At 42.3% G+C, this 26,557-nt stretch overlaps 1 protein-coding gene across 1 annotated transcript; it reads right to left on the bottom strand.

Moving 5' to 3' along the window:
• Positions 1-466: 466 nt before the first annotated feature.
• LOC138741348 (transmembrane protein 200A-like) lies at positions 467-24,368 on the bottom strand. The gene is made up of 2 exons (XM_069895262.1): positions 24,197-24,368; positions 467-6,191 (listed from the first exon to the last, which is right to left on the bottom strand). Exon 2 carries the CDS (start codon positions 6,170-6,172, stop codon positions 4,862-4,864), a length of 1,311 nt encoding a protein of 436 aa, XP_069751363.1. The 5' UTR covers positions 6,173-6,191; positions 24,197-24,368; the 3' UTR covers positions 467-4,861.
• Positions 24,369-26,557: the final 2,189 nt, after the last annotated feature.

Here is a 26,557-nt window from a genome sequence, read left to right as displayed (position 1 = left end):
ATGTGTTAATACACCATCGGATTTATTTTCCTCATCTGCCCACAGAGACCACCTCTCTGAGATGAAAGTCTGGTAGACAAACATCAGAAACCTTGGCATGGTCAAAGTCTGCATTTGCATTGCCATTTAACAACAGAGTTCGTTAGCATTAAACTTATTGGCAAGGCCAATTGAAGTATGATTGTTTTCTTCTGCATTAAACAAAAGTCAACCCACATACCTGAAGTTCCAAGAAGGCATTCTTCTAACTTAACCACAGTGGAACACTGAAGAAATCCAGGGTAGTGGGGAGATGTTGGAAATATTAATGGATACCTGCACTCTCGTTGGTGTATGTTGCCCAAAAGATGCCATACCCACTAGCTATAAATCTTTGCTCCTCTGTTTACTAGAGTCCAACCATAAACTTAAAGAGCATCAAGGCTTTTATATTTAAAGCAAGTGATTAGGAATATTGTAGTACCATTGTGTTTCTGTTATATAATCACAGTTTTACAGCAAAAGACAATAAAATATGTACTATTTGATAATGAATGCCTTGTTTCACTTTTATTCTCAGTACCCAATTTTAAAAATGTCACTTCACATCCATAAGATATACTAGTGTCTGGTACCATCTTTGCTATTGAGGATCATAAAAAGGAAGGGTGAAAAGTTAACAGAAGATTAGTGATTTACAAGTGAACCAAGATTTTAATTTAAATTCTCACTCTTTGCAGAAGATGCCTCTTTCTAGTACAATTGCTGAAAACAAACTCTATGATATCCCTCCCTTACAGCAAGTACACAACATTCCCCATCCTGACCATGTGATCTGGCAATAATATGAAGCAGAAAAGACTGGCTCACTGAACAAATGTTGCCCAAAAAAACAGTGAGGACTTTAAAGCTCTGCCCAAACTACAATAAATAAGAAATTGAATGCAGTTGGCTCACATGATTGGTTATTGGATCAGATCATTTTTCTGTGCAATATAGAAGATTTTGATAATGCTCCAAGTATTTCAATTGGATGGGTTAAAATAAAGTTTTGTTATTGAATAAATATCTCAGCCACAGAAAAATAAAAAATGTTGGTCATACAAATGGATACATTTTAATGAAACTCAACTGGAGATATGTAAATGAGGATTCACTGGAAATATTGCAACACACAAAATGCAGGAAGAACACAGGTCAGACAACAGATGATACGTGTTTCAGCCAAAGCCTTCATCAGAGCTGGGAAGAGGGCAGAAGCTCAAATAAAACAGTGGGGGAGGGGGAGGAGCATGAGCTAGCTGAGAGGCGGGGTGGAAGATAAGCTAGGGAGGTGATAGGTGGAAGAGGCAGAGGGCAGTAGTGCAGTTATTCCCAACAGAGACCACATTGCCCCCCCCCCAACCCCAACTTTAGTAAAAGCCTTTTTTTTCCACCTCACTAACAAATATTTTGATTTTTTTTTAATGAAGTCGGTAGGAGAAACCAACTAAACATCTCTGCTTTAGAGGGAAGGAGACACATAAACTTTGAGTAGTTTCCTAAGGAGGCCATAACTGAAAAAAGGTTGAGAATGACTTCTCTAGAAGGGAAGGGGCTGGAGAACTAAAGTAAGGAAGGTGTGGGTGATGACCAGAAGGAAGAATGGGCCAGATATCAGGGAAAACAAAGGGAAAGTTACAGGAAATTGGTTGTAGATGCCTACTGGTTAAGACTGTCAAACCAAAAAACTGTATTCTAATTTGCACATGACCTCAGCTTGGCAGTACAATGGGCCATGGACAAATGTGTCAGTATGGGAATAGGAAGTGGAATTAAAATGGCTGGCTACAGGGAGATCCTGGCTGTTGAGGCAATAAATTGATTCCCAATATGTGCCCAGCCTCCCAGGAGCACCATATGCACTGAATAGGCCCTAGATATTTGCAGGTGGAGTATTTCCTCAGTTGGAAAGACTGTACGGGGCCCTGAATTGTAGCAAGGGAAAAGTATTGAGGATGGGGCAACTAATGAGGAGGGACGAGCAGACAGAGTGATCCCTGTAGAAAACGGAGGAGGGAGGAAGATGTGTCTGTGGGGTGGGGGGGGGGAAGATCCTGTTGGAGGTGACAGAAAAATGTGGAGAATAAAACATTGGGTGTGAGGGAGCAAGGATAATTAGGGTGTGGTGGGAGAAGTCGAGGGGCAGGTAGATCCAGCAGCTGAAAGAAAAGGAGGTGGACCACAGCTGGAGAGGGGGCAAGCTGATTCTCCCTGGATGCACGAGAGGTGACAAGCCACCAGTTGCAGTCGTGGATCCATCAGAGGAAGAAGTATCGGAGAGGACCGTAGCAGGATGTGGAGAGTGAGGCGCAGAGCTGTGGCAAAGAAAGACCAATAGCCAGCTGGTATCTGCTCACGGGGACAAGGGTTAGAATCTGGCGGGAGAAGCAGTCAATGGGGCGCAAGAACCTGGGATCCTTGCTGGGACCAAACTGAGAGGTCTGGAAATAGAACTGGAAGCCATGTGGCCCAAGATGGTGGGCAGGAAGAAAACATGGCTGTGGAAGTGATCTGGGTGATCACCTGGTTGTAGAGCAACAAGGATCATGGAGGGGAGCAGTGAGAGAGACTCACTGAACTCCCAAAGAGAGGTGGGAACCTTCTTCAGGGTTGGCATGTCTTTAATTTGTTCTCAAATAACATGAACTAACAGACATAATATTTAACCTGATGATAGTTAAGCAGTTAATGTAACCAGTTATACATACCCAAAATTATGGCCAAAGTTGTTTTTAAATACATTGGGATTTGGTGCTGGAACTTATACTCTGAAGGTCCATTTCCAAATAATAGACCTTACCTTTGAAAATACCATCACATTCTTTGAGCAGAGCCTCTACATGAAACATTTCTGTGTAAGAAAGGAATCCATTTCCATCCCTTGTATTAAATGTTAGAAGAAACATCAACTTATTTCAAATACTTGAACAGTTTCAATTGACATGGATGCTTGGACTTTTCACTCATCCAAAGTGAAGCAAGTGACAAAAAAGTTTTCATTAATCTTATAGCAATAACAAAATATTCTTATTCCTGTAATGACTGCATGTATTTATCTTATGCCATCAATATAAGCAACTTGAACATTGAGTAAGTTTTGAGGAGGCTTTAGAATTTGGGAAAATTGGCAAGGAAGAGTTGAGTGATTAAGGATGTGATGCCAAGACAATGCCAAGATCTGACTGCGGAGATGGAGGGTGTTTCCATGAAAATAGAAAAAGGGTGTTTGTGGAAGCACAAAACTATAGATGAACACATTAGCTTTGGAAGAGGGGGTGGGGGGGGGGGAGGGAGACAGGATTATGCTAATAAAGATGAGTTAATGGGATCAATGATTAATGGAAATAAAATGGAGGTTAATGTGAGAAAGATCAAAATGCATTAAATAGCTTGAGTTTTTATTACAACAAAGTATTGAGCAGAGTGTTCATTTGGCTTGGAAGAGATAGAACCAAAATTAGACATAGCATCAATAGAGAATTCTAACATTAATGCAGATATACAAATAGTTGATTTGTGGATTGATAAGAGTTCATAAAAACTAAAGTAGCTGAGAAGGGGCAAAAAAAAACACTGGATAACGAAAATTTAGCTTTCTGAGCTGTTTAAGGATTTTGGGTGTATGTTATGGATTTTGGGTGTATGTTATGGATTTTGGGCTGCTGATCACCATAACATTTTCCTATCACATACAGTTTTTTTAAAAAGATATAACCTATTTTTATGATTTCCTATCATATTTTTAACGTGCTTCAAGCATAAAAACCATGAAGTGCAACATTATTGAAAAGTCATTTTTTTGCATTCACACTTGGACGTCTTCCCTGCTGATCCTTGGTGCAGTCAGTGACGAACACGGTGAAAGGATTCACCAGGAGACTGCGACCATGGAAAAGTGGCATCAGGGCAACTAGAATCCATCAATGTCTTTGACCATGTCAGTAACAAGAGGCACCGGATGCTGAGTACAAACAAAAATCAGCGGCAAAACAATTTTGTGTCAGTTGAACTCACGCAATGTGTCAGCATCATTATGCGATTAAACAGGCTAAATTCAATAATGTTTCTTCAACTTCCCACATGATACAGCAAATCTGAAATTGCCTTTTTTTTCCACGAAGCAAACCTTTTGAAAAAAATTGTTGTCCAGTGACATTATGTCCAAGGAGTACATTATTTGAGCATTGTTTCAGCGGTAAGTTCTTTCTTCTTCACAATTTAAGGAAAGCATTGAGAGATATTTGAGGAGATGTATCTACTCAGGATGTACATAGAGGTAGCATGGAGACAAAGACACGAGACAACGATGTGGGATGGCCAAAAAGGACGAGAGACTACATAGGGGCAAGCTAAGAACAGGAAAACTTTTATAGTCCTGAATTATTTGTCTAGCAAGTCCACCCAATCAGGAGTGGGGAAGAGTTTTTGCAGAACACTAACGTTGCTTGTTACAGTTGATTACAACAATCAAAGTAGGGGCAATATTTTTGCAAACCATTCCCCATCTGTTATTGGGCAGGACGGTTAACGCTACGCTTTTACAGAGTCAGAGACCTGGGTTTAAATCCGGCACCGTCGGTAAGAAGTTTGTACTTTCTCCCAGTGACTGTGTGGGTTTTCTCCCACCCTTCAAAACATACCAGAGTTGTAGGTAAATTGGTGTATTTGGCTGGCATGGACTTGTGGGCTGGAAGGGCCTGTTAATGTGCTGTGTGTCTAAATTTAACCATTTTCAGTTGACCACAACAGATGGATTTTTTCAGAAATTGCTGTGTGGATAAATATTTTAAACCATTTCACATTTCTGCATCTTGCAACCAATTTACAGCCACCATATTCTTCAATTCCTTTGCTCTTGAAAGTTCTGCTCCTCGCCTGCAGACTCGCGTTCAATCTGTTCAAGCAATCTGTCCACACTGTCTTCTCTGTTATCCAGCTTCAGATACTTTTTTATGTAACTGCAATCCAAGCGGGGCCAACTCCTATGCTGCCCTTCTTTTTTTTGTTCACCAAGTTGGTTTGCATTCTTCCCAAGGTCAAATGACTTGGAGTAACCACATAACATGTGAAGCTGCATCTCCGAACCGTATGCTTTCCTGGTCATTTCTGAGGACAATAACTTCTCAATGAATGTGTTAGAGAAGGGTGAGGGGCGTTCCATAATAGTCGGAGCACCATCAACACTGCGAATACTGCCAGAGCGAATGTACCCATGGTTCCGTGGCTCTCCCAAGTCTTCGGTGGACATCATGACCACTGGCTGCCCGGGTTCAACGTCTTTGACCATGCCGCTAACAATTGGAGTGTCAATGATGCAGTTGTTGACCTTAATAACTGGTAATACCACAGAGGTGGCTACTGAGGGGTCATTGCCGCAATTCAAACCAACATTAAGGTTTTCTTCGCTGGAGGTGCAGGAACCCAATTCCATACTACAAAGGGAGATGGAAGGGGAAGGTCTTTTGTGATGCAACAACTGTGCAGTCGTGTTGTGTTGAGCAGATCCGCGCCGATCCACACATTTTTCTGCACTCAGGGGACATTTGTGACCACGAGTTGCTCTGCAGCCTTCCTCAAGGGCACAGCACTGATCAAAACATCTCAAGCTGCTTTCGGTGGCAGGTGGAGCACCATCCTGCCCGATCCTTTCTGGTTCTTTGTTCTCACTGCAAGTCTGGCCAGTTGTGGAATTAACCTTGCCCTGTGCTAAAAGTTTCGTTTCCCTATCCCGATTTTCATGCAACACTGTGTTTGCACAGATGAATACAAATAATCCAGTGCCCATAATCAGCGGACCAATTAGTTTCAGCTTCTCATTCATCTGCGTGGGTTGGGACCGAAGCCTCACCTTTCCATGTTGAACCTCAGCAGCCATTTCACTACTGTTCATTCGTTGATGAATCCTGGAGGCCTGAGAATTGTGTTTATGTGGCCAATAGCCAACAACTGCAATTGCAATCCCCACCAAGACAATGAACAGGCCCAATACAATGAAAAGACCAGCAGGAGATCTCATATTAAGTTTTCCTTTAACACTTTTATCATCTCTGGATTTACATTTTGCTCTTGATGCTTTACCAGGAGAGTGAACACCAGGTTGGCTGAAGTTTGTATGGTTCCCTGTGACTGGGTTGTTTTCCGTGGTCATCATTTTGATTGTTTTAAGTTTGCTTAAAATAAAAGAGAAACTTCTTAAATATACAAAGAAGCAAATTACACACATTAACAAATATTATCCCCATTTGATTTCTTGCCCAGTTCTGCTTTTAAAATGAAAGGTTTTTTTTCTGAATCACAGCAGTCCTTACAATCTTCAAATGCTCACATGACAAATTACATGGTTACAAATGACTAACTTCATTCATGCAGAAACAAGCCAATAAAAACGTCATTGTCAAACAAATTTGGTGGGGATGGGGGGGGGGGGGTGGGGGTGAATGGAATAAGAATGATGAAAATTACTTTGGATACAGAGAAATGTGCTGAAGGGCCAGGCTCAGGAATATACAGTATCTGTAATATTTTAATAAATATTGAAACCTATCAAAAGCATTCGATTCAGAAAAACTGCAACTTACTGAATTAAAACACAATGCTGGAAAAACTCAGCAGGTTAAAGTGTCCTTTATATAGGAAAAATAAAGGTACAAAACCAACGTTTCAGACTTGAGCCCTTCATCAAAGTACAAGCAAAATGTAGACAGCCGCCCAACTCAGCTCTTTTATTAATTGTGTTAATAAAGTTAAGTTTGATTGCAAACCCTTGTGTCCAGACTCGTATCTTTTTTGAACCCACCAAACTTGACACTTTCTCAACAAAGAGAACAAAATAAAATGCACAAGAATCCTTAAATGAGTCTCTGATTGAGTTTGTCATTGAGGAGTCTGATGGTGGAGGGGTAGGTTCCTGAACCTGGTGGTGGTACGAGTCTTGTGTCACCTATACTTCTTTCCTGATGGCAGCAGCGAGAACAGAACATGTGCTGAATGGTGCGGGTCTTTGATGATCGCTCCGACAGGAGCGTTCCCTATAGATGTACTCAATAGTGGGAGGGTCTTGCCTGTGACATCCTGGGTTGTGTCCATTACATTTTGGAGATCTTTATGCTCAAGGGTATTGGTGTTCCCATACCAGACTGTGATGCAGCCGGTCAGCACACTTTCCACCACACCTCTGTAGAAATTTGCTAGGGTTTCTGGTGTCATACCAAACCTCCGCAAACTCCTGAGGAAGTAGATGTGCTTTCTTCACAATGCCCTTAGTGTGTTAGGTCCAGGAAAGATCCTCTGAGATAGTGACTCCCAAGAACTTAAATTTGCTCACCCTCTCCACCTCTGATCCCCCAATGATCATTGGATCGTACACCTCTGGCTTTCCTTTCCTGAAAGCAATTAGATCCTTAGTTTTAGTGACATTGAGTGTAATGGTTGGTGCACTATTCAGCCAAGTATTCAATCTCCATCCTGTATGCCGACTCATCCCCTTCCTTTACACAACCCTCTACCGTGGTATCGTCGGCAAATTTGTAGATGGTGTTATTGTACCGAGCCACACAGTCGTAGGTGTAAAGTGAAGTCCTCGGGATTCAATGCCTGTCACAAAGACATGCCAGTCGGGATGTGCCCTGCACAAGGATTGGAGAGGAGGAGTGGATGGGAGGGGTATAAAACAGGATGAAGTTGGATGGCCTGTTCCTTGCTGAATGGTTCTATTGTTTGGGAAAGTAGCTAATGCACCATTTCAGAAACACAGTACCCTCATCTCAACACGCCCTTCCGCCAATCTTGGTGACATCTGCTAACTTGGAAACCTCAAATATGATTCCTTCCTCTAGGTCATTAATGCAAACAGCGAAAATCTGATCCTCGAGATGCTCCACCAGTTACTTTGTCCCAGTCTACAAAGGACCCATGCATTACAAATGTTTGCAATGAGACAGCCAGGTTTCAATCCGTTCCAATGCACTTCCTCGATGGGCTTTCTATTGATGCACTAGCCTCTTAAGTGCCTCCTTGACAAATGCCTATTAGAAATCTATATACCAGTTCCCCTCTGTCACATCCTCAAAGAATTCAAGTAAATCTGTCAAATATGATTCATCTTTCATCAACTTTCATTACTAGGTTTAATTCTACTTAACTTTCCTAAATAATTAGCAATTTATTTTGATTACTGATTATAATACTTCACCAATAATGACTGTTAAACTAATGGCCTATAGCTTTGAGGCCTTTGCCTTTCTCCTTTTTTTTGAACAAGGGGATCACATTGGAAATCATTCAATTTCTGCTACCTCTGGAGGGTTTAGCAAATTACAAAAAATTTCATCCAATAGATTAAATGTGCTGACTGGCATCAAGGTATGGGGACACCAATACACCAGAGCATAAAGCTCTGCAAAAGGTAGTGGACACAGCCAGGACATCCCAGGCAAAACCCTCCCCACCATTGAGAAAATTACATGGAACGCTGCCGTCGGAGAGCAGCAGCAATCATCAAGGATCCACACCACCTAGCACATGCTTTGTTCTTGTTGCTACCATCAGGAAGGTTGTATAGGTGCCACAAGACTCGCACCACCGAGTTCAGGAACAACTGCTCCCCCTCCACCATCAGACTCCTCAACAACAAACTCAATCAGGGACCTAATTAAGGAGTCTTTCTTTTCCACCTTATTGATTTTTTTTTCTCTCTACATTGCACAGTTTGTTTGCATTATTTGTTTAGGTTTATCTTTGCACTACCAATGTGTGTTAATCCTGCCTTGCCCGCATGAAGAAGAATCTCAGGGTTGTATGTGATTTAATGTATGTTCTTTGACAATAAATCTGAACTATCTCTGCAGCCACTTTCTTCAAGTCCATAAGATGTAGTCCATTGGTTCCCTGCGAGATGTTGCTTTTAGCCCCCTCTGGGCTTCTCCAACACTTATCCCTTTATATGAAATGTTTTAAATCCAAAAGTCTGGATATGTATGGTTCCAATTGATCACAGTGTATGTTGCCCACTTAGAAGCAAGGAAATCACTGTACAGAGATCAAAAGGTTCAAGAACAGACTTCATAACAAAAGCACAGCCAAACAGAATCATTAATAATGACTATAATTAGTCACTGTGAAAGAAAAAAGTGATTGCAGATGTATTTGAGGGCTCGAGAGCACAATGGTGTGCTAAAATGCTGTTCCTTTATCAGAATTTGAACCAATCTCTTTCTTTGGCTTGGCTTCGCAGACGAAGATTTATGGAGGGGGTAAATGTCCACGTCAGCTGCAGGCTCGTTTATGGCTGACAAGTCCGATGCGGGACACGGTTGCAGCGGAAAATTGGTGGGTTGGGGTTGGGTGTTGGGTTTTTCCTCCTTTGTCTTTTGTCAGTGAGGTGGGCTCTGCGGTCTTCTTCAAAGGAGGTTGCTGCCCGCCAAACTGTGAGGCGCCAAGATGCACGGTTTGAGGCGATATCAGCCCACTGGCGGTGGTCAATGTGGCAGGCACCAAGAGATTTCTTTAGGCAGTCCTTGTACCTCTTCTTTGGTGCACCTCTGTCACGGTGGCCAGTGGAGAGCTCGCCATATAACACGATCTTGGGAAGGCAATGGTCCTCCATTCTGGAGACGTGACCCACCCAGCGCAGTTGGATCTTCAGCAGCGTGGATTCGATGCTGTCGGCCTCTGCCATCTCGAGTTTGGACATTGCTGGTAAATATTACATTTCTGCTCACCCAGTGCCAGGAGTGAAAACCTTTCTGGTTACCATACGTCCCCTTTCCCCAAGGGGATCCCTTCTCTTCCACATTACACACCTTGAGGAAGAGCAGCTCAGTAAATTACCAATGAGAATAAACTCAGCCTGTCCAATCCCCCCTGACAAGTACAGTCCTCGATTCCAGGCAACACACTGGTGAATCTCTTTGGCATTTTCTCCAGCAACACCATATCCTTGCTATAGTGTGGCAATCAGAACTGTACCCAAGACTCAAACCACAGACTAACCAGGGTTTGGTACAACTGCACTTGGAGTCCCAAATCTTCCACTCAATGGACAAACAAAATATGCAGTTGCTGGAATCTTAAACAATGAACTGCGGAAAGAACTCAGTGGGTAGAAACAATCAGACAATATTTTGGGATGGGACCCTTTCCTGAGTCTAAACGTTAACTATTTCTACCCATGGATGCTGCCTGACCTGCTCAGTTTCTACATCAGCTCACTATTATACTCAACTCCTTGTTATGAAGACAAGCACACTAACGACCTTTTTCACAACCCTATCCACCCGTGTCTCCACTTTCAGGGAGCACCCCAGGGTCTCTCTGTATATCATTACTTCTAACATCCCTGCCATTTACACTACATGTCCTACCACAGATTTTTTTTTTAAATTTAGACATACAGCACGGTAACAGGCTATTTTGGCCCATGAACCCATGCTGCCCAATTACACCTATTGACCTACATTCCCCCAGTACATTTATGCACGGTGGGAAGAAACTAGAGCCTCTGGGGAAAATCCACACAAGCCCGAGGAGAACGTACCCTAGATATAGCGCTGGATTCAAACCCCGGTCCCAATTGCTGGTGCTGTAAAGGCATTGTGCTAACCACCTCACCAACTGTGCCACCCCACCTTGACCTCCCAAAGTGCATTACCTTAACCTTAGTTGGAATAAATTCCTTCTGCCACCAGCTGATCCCCGTCCCAAGGCCAGCCATTCTCAATGGGGATCATTCACCCCCCCACCCCCCCTTGGGGCTGCAACACATCTAAAGGGGGTGAAGGGACAGAAATCTTACCATATATTTTATGCAGTTGGTAGGAGAGAAGTACAAAGAAACCAACTAAACTTGACTGTTTCACAGGAAGGGGGGGGGGGCCATAAATTTTGAGCAGAGTCTTAAAGGGACCACAGCTGAAAAAAAAAACCTGGTGCCTTAGATAACTTTCTTTCCAAATGTTCATGCTGTCTACAAATTGACTGTTCTTCTCAACCAGGTCATTTATATTATACAAATGTCAAAGAATATGCAGGGCAAGCAGGAAAATTAAGTCAAAGCCCATATTATTGAGCAGGCTTGAGTCTACTTCTACATCCATTTCTTTTTTTATTATTATTGACATATCCAGGTTGTCAAAGTAAAGGTACATATTCTGTTTCTCCACTAAATCCCACATTTTCATTCTCTTCCCAGTCAATTCTCACATCCTCTAGCCTCACATTTTCACCCTCATCTCCCCATTCAAATAGTGCACTCATCAGATGACAGACTCCCCATTTACTTTCCTTACCCCCGCCCACCATTGTTACTGGTACCACTAGCTGCCTGGGGTGTTCTCTCTGGAATTTCCTCTTTTGTTTCTGCCACCACCTGATATCATGTTTCAAGAAACTTATTCAACCCCCCCCCCCCCCTTTCTTCCTACTTGTTTGGTCTTTCTTTCCTGTTACTTCCCACAAGTCTCAGTGCAAGGGCTGACTTGTTTTTTTATTTGTTTTATTTTTCACACTATGAACCATATTGACCAAAATACACACAAACATTTCCCTCTTGAATATACACAGTGTCATTTTCACCCCTTTCCCCCCCCCCTCCTTTTCCTCCCTCCTTCACCCCACCTCCCCACCCACTCAACGTTCAACCTATATGATACATTAAACCCATTAAACAATGTCATCACACAATGAAAATAAACAAGAAATTTGTGTCTTCTACTTTTACACACTGGGTCAGTTCATTTCGTTTTCTTCTCATTCTGTCATTTTAGGCAGTGGAGGTCCGCGGTAGGACTTCTCTGTTGTGTTCCATATACGGTTCCCAAATTTGTTCAAATACTGTGATGTTATTTCTTAAATTATATGTTATTTTTTCCAATGAAATACATTTATTCATTTCTATGTACCATTGCTGTATTCTCAGGCTATCTTCTCATTTCCAGGTTGACATAATACATTTTTTTGCTGCAGCTAAGGCTACCATAATAAATCTTTTTTGTGCTCCATCCAAATTGAGTCCAAGTTCTTTACTTCTTATATTACTTAGAAGAAAGATCTCTGGATTTTTTGGTATGTTGCTTTTTGTGATTTTATTTAATACCTCGTTTAGATCTTCCCAAAACTTTTCCACTTTCTCACATGCCCAAATTGCATGTACTGTTGTTCCCATTTCCTTCTTACAGCGAAAACATCTGTCTGATACTGTTGGGTCCCATTTATTTAACTTTTGGGGCGTGGTGTATAGCCTGTGTAACCAACTATATTGTATCATGTGTAACCTCGTTTTTATTGTTTTTCTCATAGTTTCGGAGCATAGCTTTTCCCATGTTTCATTCTTTATCTTTATGTTTAGATCTTGTTCCCATTTTTGTTTGGGTTTACAGCTCGTTTCCTCATTCTCTTTCTCTTTCAGTTTGATGTACATGTTTGTTATAAATCTTTTAATTATCATTGCGTCTGTAATCACATATTCAAAATTGCTTCCTTCTGGTAATCTCAGTCTACTTCCCAATTTGTCCTTCAAGTAGGTTTTCAGTTGGTGGTATGCAAACATTGTACCATGAGTTATTCCATATGTTCACTTCATTTGTTCAAAAGATAATAATTTATTTCCCGAAAAACAATTTTCTATTCTTTTGATCCTTTTTCTCTCCCATTCTCTAAAGGAAAGGTTATCTATTGTGAAAGGGATTAGTTGATTTTGCGTCAATATTAATTTTGGTAGTTGATCATTTCTTTTATTCCTTTCTACGTGAATCTTCTTCCAAATGTTGAGCAGATGGTGCAGTACTGGTGAATTTCTATGTTGCACCAGCTTTTCATCCCACTTATATAGTATATGTTTAGGTACCTTCTCCCCTATTTTATCTAGCTCTAATCTGGTCCAATCTGGTTTTTCCCTTGTTTGATAAAAATCTGATAGGTATCTTAATTGTGCTGCTCTATAATAATTCTTAAAGTTTGGTAGCTGAAAGCCCCCTTGTTTGTACCGTTCTGTTAATTTATCTAGCGCTATCCTCGGTTTCCCCCCTTTCTATAAGAATTTCCTTATTATTTTCTTTAGCTCCTTGAAGAATTTCTCTGTTAGGTGAATTGGTAATGATTGGAATAGGTATTTTATCCTTGGGAAGATATTCATTTTAATGCAATTTACCCTTCCAATCAGTGTTAGTGGTAAGTCTTTCCAACGTTCTAAGTCGTCTTGTAATTTTTTCGTTAATGGCTGATAATTTAGTTTGTATAGATGGCCTCGATTATTATCTAGTTGTATACCAAGGTATCGGATTGCTTGTGTTTGCCATCTAAATGGTGATTCTTTCTTAAACTTTGTGAAATCCGCATTATTCATTGGCATTGCTTCACTTTTATTTGCGTTGATCTTGTACCCCAATACTTTTCCATATTCCTTCAATTTCCTATGTAATTCTTTTATTGATATTTCTGGTTCTGTTACGTATACTATGATGTCATCTGCAAATAGACTGAATTTATATTCCTTCTCTTTTATTTTTATCCCTCTTATTTTATTTTCTGTTCTGCCAGTGATTCTATAGCTAATGCGAACAGTGAGGGAGATAGTGGATATCCCTGCCTAGTTGACCTGCTTAATTTAAATTGGTTTGATATATATCCATTTACTGTCACCTTCGCCAATGGTCCCTTATATAATGCTTTAATCCAATTAAAATATTTCTCTGGTAGGTTGAACCTCTATAGTACTTTGAATAAATAATTCCATTCTACTCTGTCAAAGGCTTTCTCTGTGTCTAAGGCAACTGCCACTGTTGGCGTCTTGTTTCCTTGTACTGCATGAATTAAGTTAATGAACTTACAGATATTGTCCGTTGTTCGTCTTTTCTTAATAAATCCAGTTTGATCTAGTTTTACTATTTTAGGTACACAGTCGGCCAATCTGTTTGCTAATAGTTTAGCTATTATCTTATAATCTGTGTTAAGTAGAGATAGAGGGCTGACTTGTTAAAAAAAAACTATACCATTGCTGCTGCTGGCCAAGAATCCCATGACAATATCTCAGAAATCATAAAGTTAAAATATTACAGGAGCTGCTCAATCCGTAGTTGTGCCAAAGTCATCAGTGAAAAAAACCATCCTTTTGCTTTAATATGTGGGAAATACTTGTTCTCATTACCAGTTACATATCTGTAACCAGTCATTCATCAACCAGAGTAGATCGCCAGAAAGTCATTCTGAAGACGCAAGCCAAATTGGGAATATCAAATCCATTGTTCCATTGCTAGATAAGTCCTAGGGGACTTGTATACTTTTTTTTTGCAAATAAAACCATTATAGCTTACATCAATCCTGAGAACAAACTCAACAGTTTAGGTAACATTATCTGGCAGTGACCATCAATTTTAGATTTAAAATCTCGATCAACATTCCAATTCTTCCCGAAGAAATTCCCATATCCACTTTAATAATGCAACTTTTTTATAAACTTAGCATTGTCTAAGTTTCCCTTTCCATATGACTACAAGATATAGGAGAAGTAGGCCATTCAGCTCATCGAGTCTGCTCTGCCATTCCATCATGAGCTGATTTATTTCTCCACTCCCCTATCTTCGCCCCATAACCTTTGATACCCTGACTGTTCAGAAACCTATCAATCTCTGCCTTAAATACACCCAATGACTTTGACCTCCACAGCTGATTCCAGAGGTTCACCAATCACTGACTAAAGAAATTACTCCACATCTGTTTTAAATAGGTGCACTTCAATCCTTAAGTTGTGCCCTCTTGTCCTTCACTCCCCTACCGTGAGAAACAATTTTGCCACATCTACTCTGTCTAGGCCTTTCAGCATTCAAAATGCTTCCATGAGATCCCCGCTCATTCTTCTGAACCCCAAGGAGTACAGTCCAAGAGCTGTCAAACATTCCCTGCATTCCAGGAGTCATTCTTGTGAATCTTCTCTGAACCTACTCCAATGCCACAACAAATTGCTTTCAGAGAGTACATCGCCATTAGTGGCGAAAGGATAACAATATAACACGGCAAAGTTGTTTCCATTTGAAGTGCTGATTTCATAATGCGAGACTTCACTTCCTTGCATATGATTATCCAACTGCACGAAAACCAACAAGGTCGGGTCAGATACAGCAATGAGCTCTCTGAACCCTTCTCCCTTAACAATGCCGTGAAGCAAGGCTGTGTTCTCGCACCAACCCTCTTTTCAATCTTCTTCAGCATGATGCTGAACCAAGCCATGAAAGACGCCAACAATGAAGACGCTGTTTACATCCGGTACCGCACGGATGGCAGTCTCTTCAATCTGAGGCGCCTGCAAGCTCACACCAAGACACAAGAGAAACTTGTCCGTGAACTACTCTTTGCAGACGATGCCGCTTTAGTTGCCCATTCAGAGCCAGCTCTTCAGCGCTTGACGTCCTGCTTTGCGGAAACTGCCAAAATGTTTGGCCTGGAAGTCAGCCTGAAGAAAACTGAGGTCCTCCATCAGCCAGCTCCCCACCATGACTACCAGCCCCCCTACATCTCCATCGGGCACACAAAACTCAAAACGGTCAACCAGTTTACCTATCTCGGCTGCACCATTTCATCAGATGCAAGGATCGACAATGAGATAGACAACAGACTCGCCAAGGCAAATAGTGCCTTTGGAAGACTACACAAAAGAGTCTGGAAAAACAACCAACTGAAAAACCTCACAAAGATAAGCGTATACAGAGCCGTTGTCATACCCACACTCCTGTTCGGCTCCGAATCATGGGTCCTCTACCGGCATCACCTATGGCTCCTAGAACACTTCCACCAGCGTTGTCTCCGCTCCATTCTCAACATCCATTGGAGCGCTTTCATCCCTAACGTCGAAGTACTCGAGATGGCAGAGGTCGACAGCATCGAGTCCACGCTGCTGAAGATCCAGCTGCGCTGGGTGGGTCACGTCTCCAGAATGGAGGACCATCGCCTTCCCAAGATCGTGTTATATGGCGAGCTCTCCACTGGCCACCGTGACAGAGGTGCACCAAAGAAGAGGTACAAGGACTGCCTAAAGAAATCTCTTGGTGCCTGCCACATTGACCACCGCCAGTGGGCTGATATCGCCTCAAACCGTGCATCTTGGCGCCTCACAGTTTGGCGGGCAGCAACCTCCTTTGAAGAAGACCGCAGAGCCCACCTCATTGACAAAAGGCAAAGGAGGAAAAACCCAACACCCAACCCCAACCAACCAATTTTCCCCTGCAGCCGCTGCAACCGTGTCTGCCTGTCCCGCATCGGACTTGTCAGCCACCAACGAGCCTGCAGCTGACGTGGACTTTTACCCCCTCCATAAATCTTCGTCTGCGAAGCCAAGCCAAAGAAAAAGAACTTCACTTCCTTGCATATACATTGGGTTTAATTACCTGTAGTTCAACAACTCAACTACAAATGAAGACTACACATTCCACAACGTAACAGATCAATTTACAAGTCATACTTAAAGCACACTTGACTTTCCTGCTTTAATGGCCATGTTAGCATTTGGAACCACAGTCTAGTTTTCTGCAAAATAAAATTGCTGTGCAACTATTAAAATATACATAGCAAAAGTAAGTGTGCTTTTGCTCCTTGCATCTATCAGCTTGACAGAAGGACAATTTCAAACTACCCTCACAGTTTGCATTTCTGTCGAACTTTGACACAGCTCATTATATTTAGGTGGATCAGGAGGAGAGTTAACTTTTTTAAAAATTAACACACCTAATTAAATGTTAGGGCTGACAAGCAAACAGGTAGGATTAAAGTATTGATGGAGAGTGAGGGAAATTTAGAGGAAATGTTGGGGCTTGCGAACTGCAATACTGCTACATTTCAAGTGTTAACCTTGAGGATTATCTTCTTGACCAGCCATTCTCAACAAGGGCTCCACAGCCTCCCTGGGGGCCACATTTCATTTAAGTAAAAGCTTTGCTTTTACCTCATGTAACAATTTCTTTTATGCATTTGATGGTAGAAAAGTATGGAAAAAAACCTACTAAACTTGACTGCTTCACAGGAAAGGGGGCCTACAAACATTGAGCAGAGTCCAAGGGGACCATAATAAAAAAAAGGTTGAGAATGGCTGATCCAGACCAATGTCAGTAATTTTTATGGTAGTTTGAGCAAAGCAAAATTCCCTAAAACATTTTACCCTATTGTACAAAGATAATCAACTCAACCACATAATAATCCATTAGGTCAGAGAGGTTGATTAGAGGTGTATTTGGAAGCAACATTTTAAAGGATAACTGCAAGATGGAAATATTTACAAGCACATAAAATAGGCATGGCTATGGGCCTTTTAATACAATCATGGCTGTTCCTCTATCTCAGTATCATATTCAGAGTACATCCATGACATCACATACAACCCGAAATTCTTTTTCTACAGGCGAGGCAGAATTACCACTTCTTGGTAGCGCAATTAAGAACTGTACACAGCGTCTACCTGTAAACAAAGAAATGTGAATAGAACGAATTTAGATAAATTGTGCAATGCAGAGAGTTTTTTTTTAATTAATCAAGTGCACAGGTAAGAGTCCTTAAATGAGTCCCTGATTTGGTTTGATTTGGAGTCTGATGGTGGAGGGGTAGAAGCTGCTCTTGAACCTGGTGGTGCGAGTCTTGTGGCACCTATAACTTCTTCCTGATGGCAGCAGCGAGAACAGAGCATGTGCTGGGTGGTTTGGATCTTTGATGATTGCTGCTGCTCGCAACGGCAGCGTTTCCTGTAGATGTTCTCGATAGTGGGGAGGGTTTTGCCTATGATGTCCTGGGCTATGCCCACTACCTTTTGGAGGGCTTTACGCTTAGGGATATTGGTGTCCCCATACCAGACCATGATGCAGCTGGTCAACATACTTTCCACCACACGTTTTTAAAAATTTGCTAGGATTTCCTAATCTCTTATAAAATCCTTTAAAGTCTTTTATGTCTAAAAATCTACTTCCTTCCTGAATTTATTCAATAAAGTAGTTTCTGCCACTTTCTGTAGCACTGGTTGATCGAACGAAGACATTTCTCCTGATCTCAATTCTATATGTTTTATCCCACAATTTGGAACTGTGAACCCTCATTCTAGAAGCCTATGCCAGGAAAACATCATGCCTGCATTGAATATGTCCACCTTGGTCAGAGAGTAATGTAAGGAAGTGTGATAGGAAGATACTGGTAGTTCAAGTGGAGAGGTGGAGAGGTCTACAGAATCCTGCTCTTCAGAAAGTTAGTACAGAGCATTCCTCCAGAACCTTTCATAAGCCAAAATGTCGTAAAGCAAAGAAGCAATTCCCAGTGATTTCTATGGGAAAAATTTTTGAGGATTCTCAGACCTCAAAAAATAACCTACCAAATCATATCAGATATACACATAAAACTTAAAATAACACTGACATATAGTAAAAGCAGGAATGATATGATAAACACACAACTTATATAAAGTAGAAATAATGTTTGTATGGTCTAGTTTCACTTACCAACGAGTGACAGGTAGAGAGACAGAGACCACTGGGAGAAGTTGGACTTGGCAAAAAGGTAGAACAGGTAAAGGACAGATGGAAATTGAAACCAGATCTAACTCAATATTCCTCATTGAAGGCAATTACCACGATTGATTCCTGGGATGGAAACAATACCTTGTGAGGAAAGATCAAGTGGGGTGGATTTGTACTGATTGGAATTTGATGTTGAACCTTGTTGAAACACAGGTTTCTAAGGGGGTTCGACAGATTTGGTACTGAGAGGTTCTATCCTCCTCAGTTAGAACCAGAACACAGCTCAAAATAAGAATACAAGTTACTTAGAGAGTTCGAGGCCAAGCCACACACAGGCAGGGTAGGTAACAATGAATAAACACATCTTCCAAAAGATGTCAAACTTAAATTCCTATGCTTGCTCTTGACTGGAGATTACAGAAATACCTTGGAATTAGTGCAAGTGGGTGTAACCCTCCCTCGGTATGCCAGTGGCATGAAAAATATTGTTTACACAAGACGTGGTGTGCCACTGATTTGTTTTTGTGTGAGTTACAGGAAGCATGGCTGGCTTGGTTTGGATCCCGCAGAGCTGGGCATCTGGTGCGGATCTGCCTCACTTTCTGCAAGGTGCTCACTTTAAATGCTCTCAGCTACAAAGTGTACAGATTAAATGATTAACCACCCAAAATAGCATCATTTCTTCCACCCATTCAAAATCCCATCATTCTTTCTTTCCCCAGTTCCCTTGCAACCAGAAACAAGGCTGAGGGGATTAAATCAAAAGAAAAACGCATAAGGGGTCTTTGAGAGTCTAGGTTAAGCCACATGATTTTTACACATATAGCACGGTAGCAACCCCTTTCGGCCCTTGAGCCCATGCCACCCAACTACACTCAATTGACTCACACCACAAGTACATTTTGAACATTGGGAGGAAAACAGAGCCCCTGGGGAAAACCCACAGACAAAGGGAGAACATGAAAACTCCTTACAGAAAGCACTAGATTCAAACCCCCATTGCTGGTGCTCCAATAATGTTGTATTAACCACGCCACCCCAATTCTTAAAGATAGGATGATCGTAGATCGATATGAACTAAGCACTGAGGGATGGGGAATGGAGGGGTGAGAAAAGTTTCTGGACAGGGTTAAGGGGAAATAATACAGCATTATTGAAAGAATTTCTAAGTTAACACAGCTCAAGAGCTGAACAGATTCAAACCTTCTGGAGAAACATCAATGATGACATCTACCACTGCCTCCTGTGTTTCTTCACTCACTCCAGGTGAAAGGCTTCAAGACCAGCATTATGCTCACAGTTGCACAAGAGACAAGAGATTCCCTCTTGACTGTATCCATTGCAGACTTTGACAGGTAGCACCTTAAAACATGGAGAAGTACCACAAATCCTACCTCCTTAAAACCACTGACTAGATAAACAAACCAATGTCCGTATCCTCTTCCAGGCTAGCATCTCCAGATTGACCGGTTTGATTACATTCTGCAGGCCAGATGGTCTATGTACTTCTCACCTGACCCTTGAAACTCTACCCCCTGTTCTGTTCCAGCAAGAGCTTTCAGGAAAGAAATTCTTCTTGTAACTCAAGCCCTGCAGCCCCAGTTAAATCATCAGGAAGATTTCCTGCACCCTTTTCAGTTTAGTGACATCTTTCCTACAGCTGGGTGACCAGAACCACGAATGATGCTCTATATCCAATCTCACTAAAGTCTTGTTCAGCTGTAACATGACATCCCCACTTCTGTACACAATGCCCTCACATGCTCCTTCTTTACCATCCTGTCTACCTATGTTGCCAATTGCAGGGAATTATACACTTGCACCCCCTAGATCTTGTTCAGGAACTATACACATGTGCATTCCCCTAGATCTCTCTCAAGCAACTATGCACAAATACCCCTTAGTCTCTCTCTCAAGCAACTGTGCACACATACCCCTGGATCTCTCTCAAGCCACTGTACACACATACCCCTGGATCTCTCTCAAGCCACTGTGCACACATACCCGAGAATCTCTCTCAAGCCACTGTGCACACATACCCCTGGATCTCTCTCAAGCCACTATGTACACCTACCCCTGGATCTCTCTCAAGGAATGATGCACATGTACTCCTAGGTCTCCAAGAGAATCATGAGAATTTTTGGCCCAAAGCCATTCAGTCTAGTAGGCAGAGAAGTGTCTGAAAGACTCTGGTTACTTGAACTATCCTGAGGAGAGTTCATGGGGCCAAACACAGCAATAGAAGGAGGTTGCACACCCTGCTGATGAAACTCAAAAACCTTCCAGGTCAGGAAACTTTTAAAAATCAAGTCCTCGGATTGAGATTCCCAACTGGAGAAAATGAGAAAGGATCTAAAAAGCATGGATTGGGCTCGGTCGTTTTCTGGCAAGGATGCATTGGTAAATGGAAGACCATCAAAAGGTGAAATTTTGAGATTTCTGTAAGGATTAAAGGCAAGGTTAACAGGCATAAAGGACCTCAGTTTTTCTGGGATCTCGATTAAGAAGAGAGATGTACAACTAATATTGGCAACAAGGAGCAAATTATGAACTTGGGTATAAAAAATGCAGGAAGAAACTTAAGATGAAAATTAGAAGGACTAAAAGAAAACATGAGGTTGCTTTGGCAGACAAGGTGAAAGAAAATCCTAAAGGTTTCTACAGAAATATTAAGAGCAAAAGGATAGCAATGGATAAAATTGGTCCTCGAAGATCAGAATGGTTAGCTATGCATGGACCCAGGAGAGATGGTGGAGATCTTAAATGGGTTTTTTGGCAATTGTATTTACTCAAGAAACAAACAGAATCTAGGGAAGTGAGACAAACAAGCAGTGAGGATAATAGAACACATTAAAGAGGAGGAGGTGCTTGCTGTCTTGAAGTGAATAAAGTGGAGAACTCCCCAGGGCCTGACAAGGTATTCCCTCGGACCTTGAGGGAGGCTAGTGTAGAAATTGCAGAAGCCTTGGCAGATCTACTTAAATTTTCCTTAGCCATGGGTAAGGTGCCTGAGGATTGAAGGTATTGTTCAGTTGTTTTAAAAAGGGTCCCAAAAAAACCAAGAAAATTATATGCCAGTGAACCTAACATCAGTAATAGGGAAAGTATTGGAAGGTGCTCTAACTGATTAGATAATACAAATATTTGGATAAGCCAGGGACTGATTAGCAATAGTCATCATGGATTTGTGCATCAAAGGTCCCATTTAACAAATCTTCAGAGTTTCTAGGAAAGGCTGTAGATATTATTTACATGGACTTTAGTAAGGCCTTTGACAAGTCAGGAAGGATCAGACACTCGGCATTCATGGTGATGTAGTAAACTGGATTCAACATGGTGGGAGAAGCCAAAGTGTGGTAGTGGATGATTGCCTCTGACTGGAGGCCTGTGACTAGTGGTGCACCTCAAGGATCAATGCTGGATCCATTGTTGTGTGTCATCTATATCAATGATCTGGATTCTAGATGATAACATGCTATAACTGGATCAGCAAGTTTGCAGATGACACAGATTGGAGGAGTTGTGGACAGTGAGGAAGGTTTTCAAAGCTTGCAGAGGGATCTGGATCAGCTGGGGAAATGGGCTGAAAAATGGCCAATGGAATTTAATGCAGACAAGTGTGAGATGTTGCATTTTGGAAGGACAAACCAAGGTAGGATATGCAGGGTAAATGGTAGGGCACTGAGAAGTGCAGTCGAACTGAGGGATCTGGGAACAGATACATAATTCCCTGAAAGTGGTGTCACATAGGATTGTAAACAGAGCTTTTGGCACATTGGCTTTCATAAATCAAAGTATTGAGTACAGGAGTTGGGATGTTAGAATAAAGTTGTATAAGGCATTGGTGAGGCCAATTTTGGAGTATTGTGTGCAGGTTTAGTCACCTAACTATAGAAAAGATCAATAAAATTGAAAGAATGCAGAGAAGATTTACAAGAATGTTGCCAGGACTTGAGGAATTGATATATAGGGAAAGAGGAAACCAGTTAGGAGTTTATTCCCTGGAGTGTAGAAGAATGAGGGGAGATTTTACAGAAGTATACAAAATGATGAGGGTATAGATAGAGTAAGTGCAAGTGGGCTTTTTTTCCCCCACTGAGTGTAGATGAGATATAAACCAAAGGACATGGATTAAGGGTGAAAGGGGTAAAAGGGAATATGACGGGGGCCTTCTTCACACAAAGAGTGGAATGGGCTGCCAGCCGATGTGGTGAATGTGGGCCTAATTTTAACATTTAATAAAAATTTGGACAGATAAGTAGATGAGAAAGGTATGGAATGGCTGCAGGTCGGTGAGATTAGGCAGAATAATAGCGTGGACTAGAAGGGCTGAAAGGTCTATTTTCAGTCCTGTAATACACTATAGTTAAACATTACAATGTACTGTGGATACCTTCTCTGTGACAACTTTTAAGAAAAATATGATTAGGCCTCTGGAAACTAAGAGCATGAATTGAGGGGCAGGCAATGTTTTAATAAAAATTGATCTGTGTTGATGAAAGATCATTGCTGGGAAACGTTCACTCTGTTCCTCTCCCTAGTAATACCACACGACTTGTTAAGTCTCTCTCCAATACACTCTACTTTTAACCCAGAAACCCATCCCCCTGCCCCTTACCCTCTCAGCTCCATGGTGATCTCCTTCCCTTCCCAACTAACAGAATTGCATTACAAATTTTTATCCAGAAGGCCAGTTTCCTGCCTCTTGGCGCATTTGCAATGGCCTCATTTCTTTTAATGCCCCGTGCTGAAAACCGTCATATCCCAGTGGATTGGTTCTTTTTTTTTTGCATCTGATGATGTCAAAATTATTTTTTGAACATTTCCATTAAATTCCTCCCTGTGGCTTGTTTTCCAGTTCCCTTACAACACTGTTAACTTTTGGAGCTTACATTCCCTCTCTCTATTTACAATAAGAATTTATTGTCACAGACAATTGTTTAACGGCAACATTACAGGAGCAAATATTGCTATAAATTAGATTTTTAAAAATAAATATATTAGTGTAAAAGAAGAGAAAGTGAGATGGTAGGTGGTTCTTTCAAAAATCCGATGGCAGAGGGGATTTTGAGCACAGCATTTGTGTGTTTCAAAAGAACAAGCTCAGGAGTGTAAAAGGTGGAGTGGGCAAATTGGAAACAGGTGATGATTCCACCTGTCATCCAAAGAATGAATGAGTGTTGGAGTCATATCTGGATACAAAGGATTTGAGGTGGAAGGGAAATGCCCCTATGGGAGCTTTCGGCAGAAATTCAGACCCTTTCCACAATAAAATTAGTTACACTGCAACACCAAAGATCATGATAAAACGAGATGAGAGGCTTGCGATGAGAGTGCAGGCCACACTCAACCCCTCCAGAGCCAAAGTAGTGAAAATGCTGGATCTACATGTCTCTTGAAGAACTAGTGAAAGGTTTCGGTTCAACCGTCAATTTCAATGATCCCCGACGTGACAATGAGCCCCTGGCGAGCAAACAGCGAAGGCGGGAATTAAACTATTCCAATGGAGATCCCTCTCTTGTTAAGGTTTCTGGCTTCCGCACTCAGTTGTTAATCTGATGGAAATACAATCTTAATAAAGTTTCTTTCCCCTCACCGACGAGCTCCAAGGCACGTTGCCTTTTCCAGTGGTCCGGGGTGGGGGGGGGGGGATATCTTCTCCAACCCCTTCTCGAGTTTCGGATCAGAAGCCTTACCTTCTCTTGTACAATGTATCCGTTCATTCCTCCCACTTGGAATCCGCTGACATTGAGACTTGTCCCCCTCGCGTTTATCTGCCGATTGCAATGGCTTGGGGTGAAATTTGACTTGGACAAAGCGAGGGTGCAACTAACCAGCGGAGTCAAACACCAAGTGGCCGCAGCGAACAGGCAGAGACAACGGGGAGAAGAGGAGGAGGGAGGGGGGGGGGGGGGGGCACATTCCGTTCCCCACCCCCGTTTTCCACTTCTGCCTTCCACATGCACGGCTCTCGATTAAATCTCCCAGCTGGGCGTCGACCCTCGGCGTTGGGAAGTCGTGCCCCAGTCCAGTGCGTTCGCATTTCATCCTTGTCCGCTTCGCTTTTGTTGTTGGTCGAGTCTCGCTGCCCTGTCCCTAATCAACCCGCTGATCACTCCCCACTTTAGGACACGCATCCTCCCGATACTGGCTGTTTTACACCGCCCGCAACTTAGAGAGGAACGTTTTATTGTTCATTGTCGCCGGAATTTCGGACCGGGGGGTGGGGGAGTCTCTCCTCCTCTTTGGAATAAAGTTCCATGATGTTTAGCTTGCACCGTCTGTGTCAGGGTTCCGAGCCGGGGCTCCCAGATCCCTCGTCAAATCTTCGGGTCAGTTGCAGTTCAGTTTGTGCATCTCAAGCCACAGATTCCCACAATATCCTTTTCCAAAAGGGCTGATTTGCCTTTCTTCTCCCTGGAAGTAAACGGCTGCATTTGCCTTATTCGTGGGAATAAGGTTGCATTTCCAAAAACAAAAATCGCCCCGTGTGCTGGAAATACGGAATGAAAAGAGAAATTGGGGAAATATACAGATCAAAGACCACCCCCCCCCCCCCCCCAAATAAAATAACATTCGAGCTGGCAAACGGATTAGCAATCCTGGGAACGGGAGAGAACAAAGGACGAAGTTCCATGCCAGGGTGGGAGAAGGACAGAATAACAGAGGATGTAAACAGTTGAATCAGGGAATGTGGAAAGAACTCTGAAAATCTGAAAGGAGCGATGTGAGGCCCCCGAGGGGTAGAGTGCCTGTTGAACATAAGAAATAGGAGCTGGGATCGGTCATTCGGCCCGTCGAGCCTGCTCCGCCATTCAATGAGGTCGGGACTGATCTGATGATAGGCTCATCTCCACCGGCCTAACTGCCTTTTCCCCGATTTCCCTACTATGTAGAAATCTATCCAACCGTGTCTTCAATATATTTACTGAGGTCACCTCCACTACTCTGATGGCCAGCGAATTCCATAGGAAAAGCAGTTCCTCCTCATCTCCATCCCAAATCTACTACCCTGAATCTTGAGGCTGTGTCCCCCAGTTCTAGTTTCCCCACAACTTACCTACCTCCAACTTATCTTTGTCTTTCATAATTTTACATGTTTCTTAAAGATCCTTCATTCTTCTAAATTCCAGCGAGTACAGTGAGAGTTCCAATCTCTCCTCTTAGACTAACCCCCTCATTCCCTGGAATCAACATAGTGAACCTCCTCTTCCAAAGTCAGTACATCCTTCCTCAAAGTAAGGAGACTAGTTCTCCAGATGTGGCCTCACCAGTGCCCTGCACAGTTGCAGCATAACCTCCCTGCTCCTAAATTCAACCCCTCCTGCAAGGAAGGCCAACATTCCTTTCCATTTTCCTGCTGCACTGCAAACCAACCTTTTGCGATTCATGCACAGACACTCCAAAGTCCTTCTGCAAGGAAGTTTCCTTGGAACAATGAAAAAACCAAGAAGAACAAGGTCAGAGCTTGTGTGACTCGGAAATTCAAACAACTGGATGCCTGAAACTTGAACAAATGGTGAGATGCTGGAGAAGCTCATATAGTAGTGTCCATGAGTAGAGATGGTTTGGTTGATGTTTGCACTCGGGACCCCTTATCAAAAATAAAGTTAAATAAGGGTGATATTACATATATACTCATGTAAACGTTGCATTTGTAGACAATTTTTTATGTTAAATTTATGGGGTTGACTATTACACTAGAATCCAAAATCCCATATCAGTATCAGAAATCCAAATGATCTCTAAACAAATAAAGAACAAAAACATAGTGAATTAAAATTATAATACAGGGTCTGTGCATCAAAACACACGTCCTACCATGGGAGAAGACGGAACCGCAGTAAGCATCTGCATCATCGGAGGCGTCGGGAGCTCTGATCGGCCAGCAGCTGGGGCGCGAGTCCACATTTGAGGCATCAGGAGCTCCAATTGGGGGGCGATGGGGTGGCAGGGGCCAAGTCGAGATTCCGCGTTGGAGGCATTGGGAGATCTGGTCTGCGGGCGGACAGGTCCAAGGTGAGAGACTAGGGAAAAAAATTAATGCAAGATATCTG

The sequence above is a fragment of the Narcine bancroftii genome, chromosome 8 (assembly GCF_036971445.1).
Source record: "Narcine bancroftii isolate sNarBan1 chromosome 8, sNarBan1.hap1, whole genome shotgun sequence".
Lineage (NCBI taxonomy): Eukaryota > Metazoa > Chordata > Chondrichthyes > Torpediniformes > Narcinidae > Narcine > Narcine bancroftii.
The sequence above is the reverse complement of the archived record's forward strand: the minus strand, read 5'-3'. Positions and strand labels throughout refer to the sequence as shown.

Bases quoted from the DNA above. Each gene is read 5' to 3' on its own strand.
- LOC138741348 (XM_069895262.1), bottom strand. From the start codon at position 6,172: ATGATGACCACGGAAAACAACCCAGTCACAGGGAACCATACAAACTTC.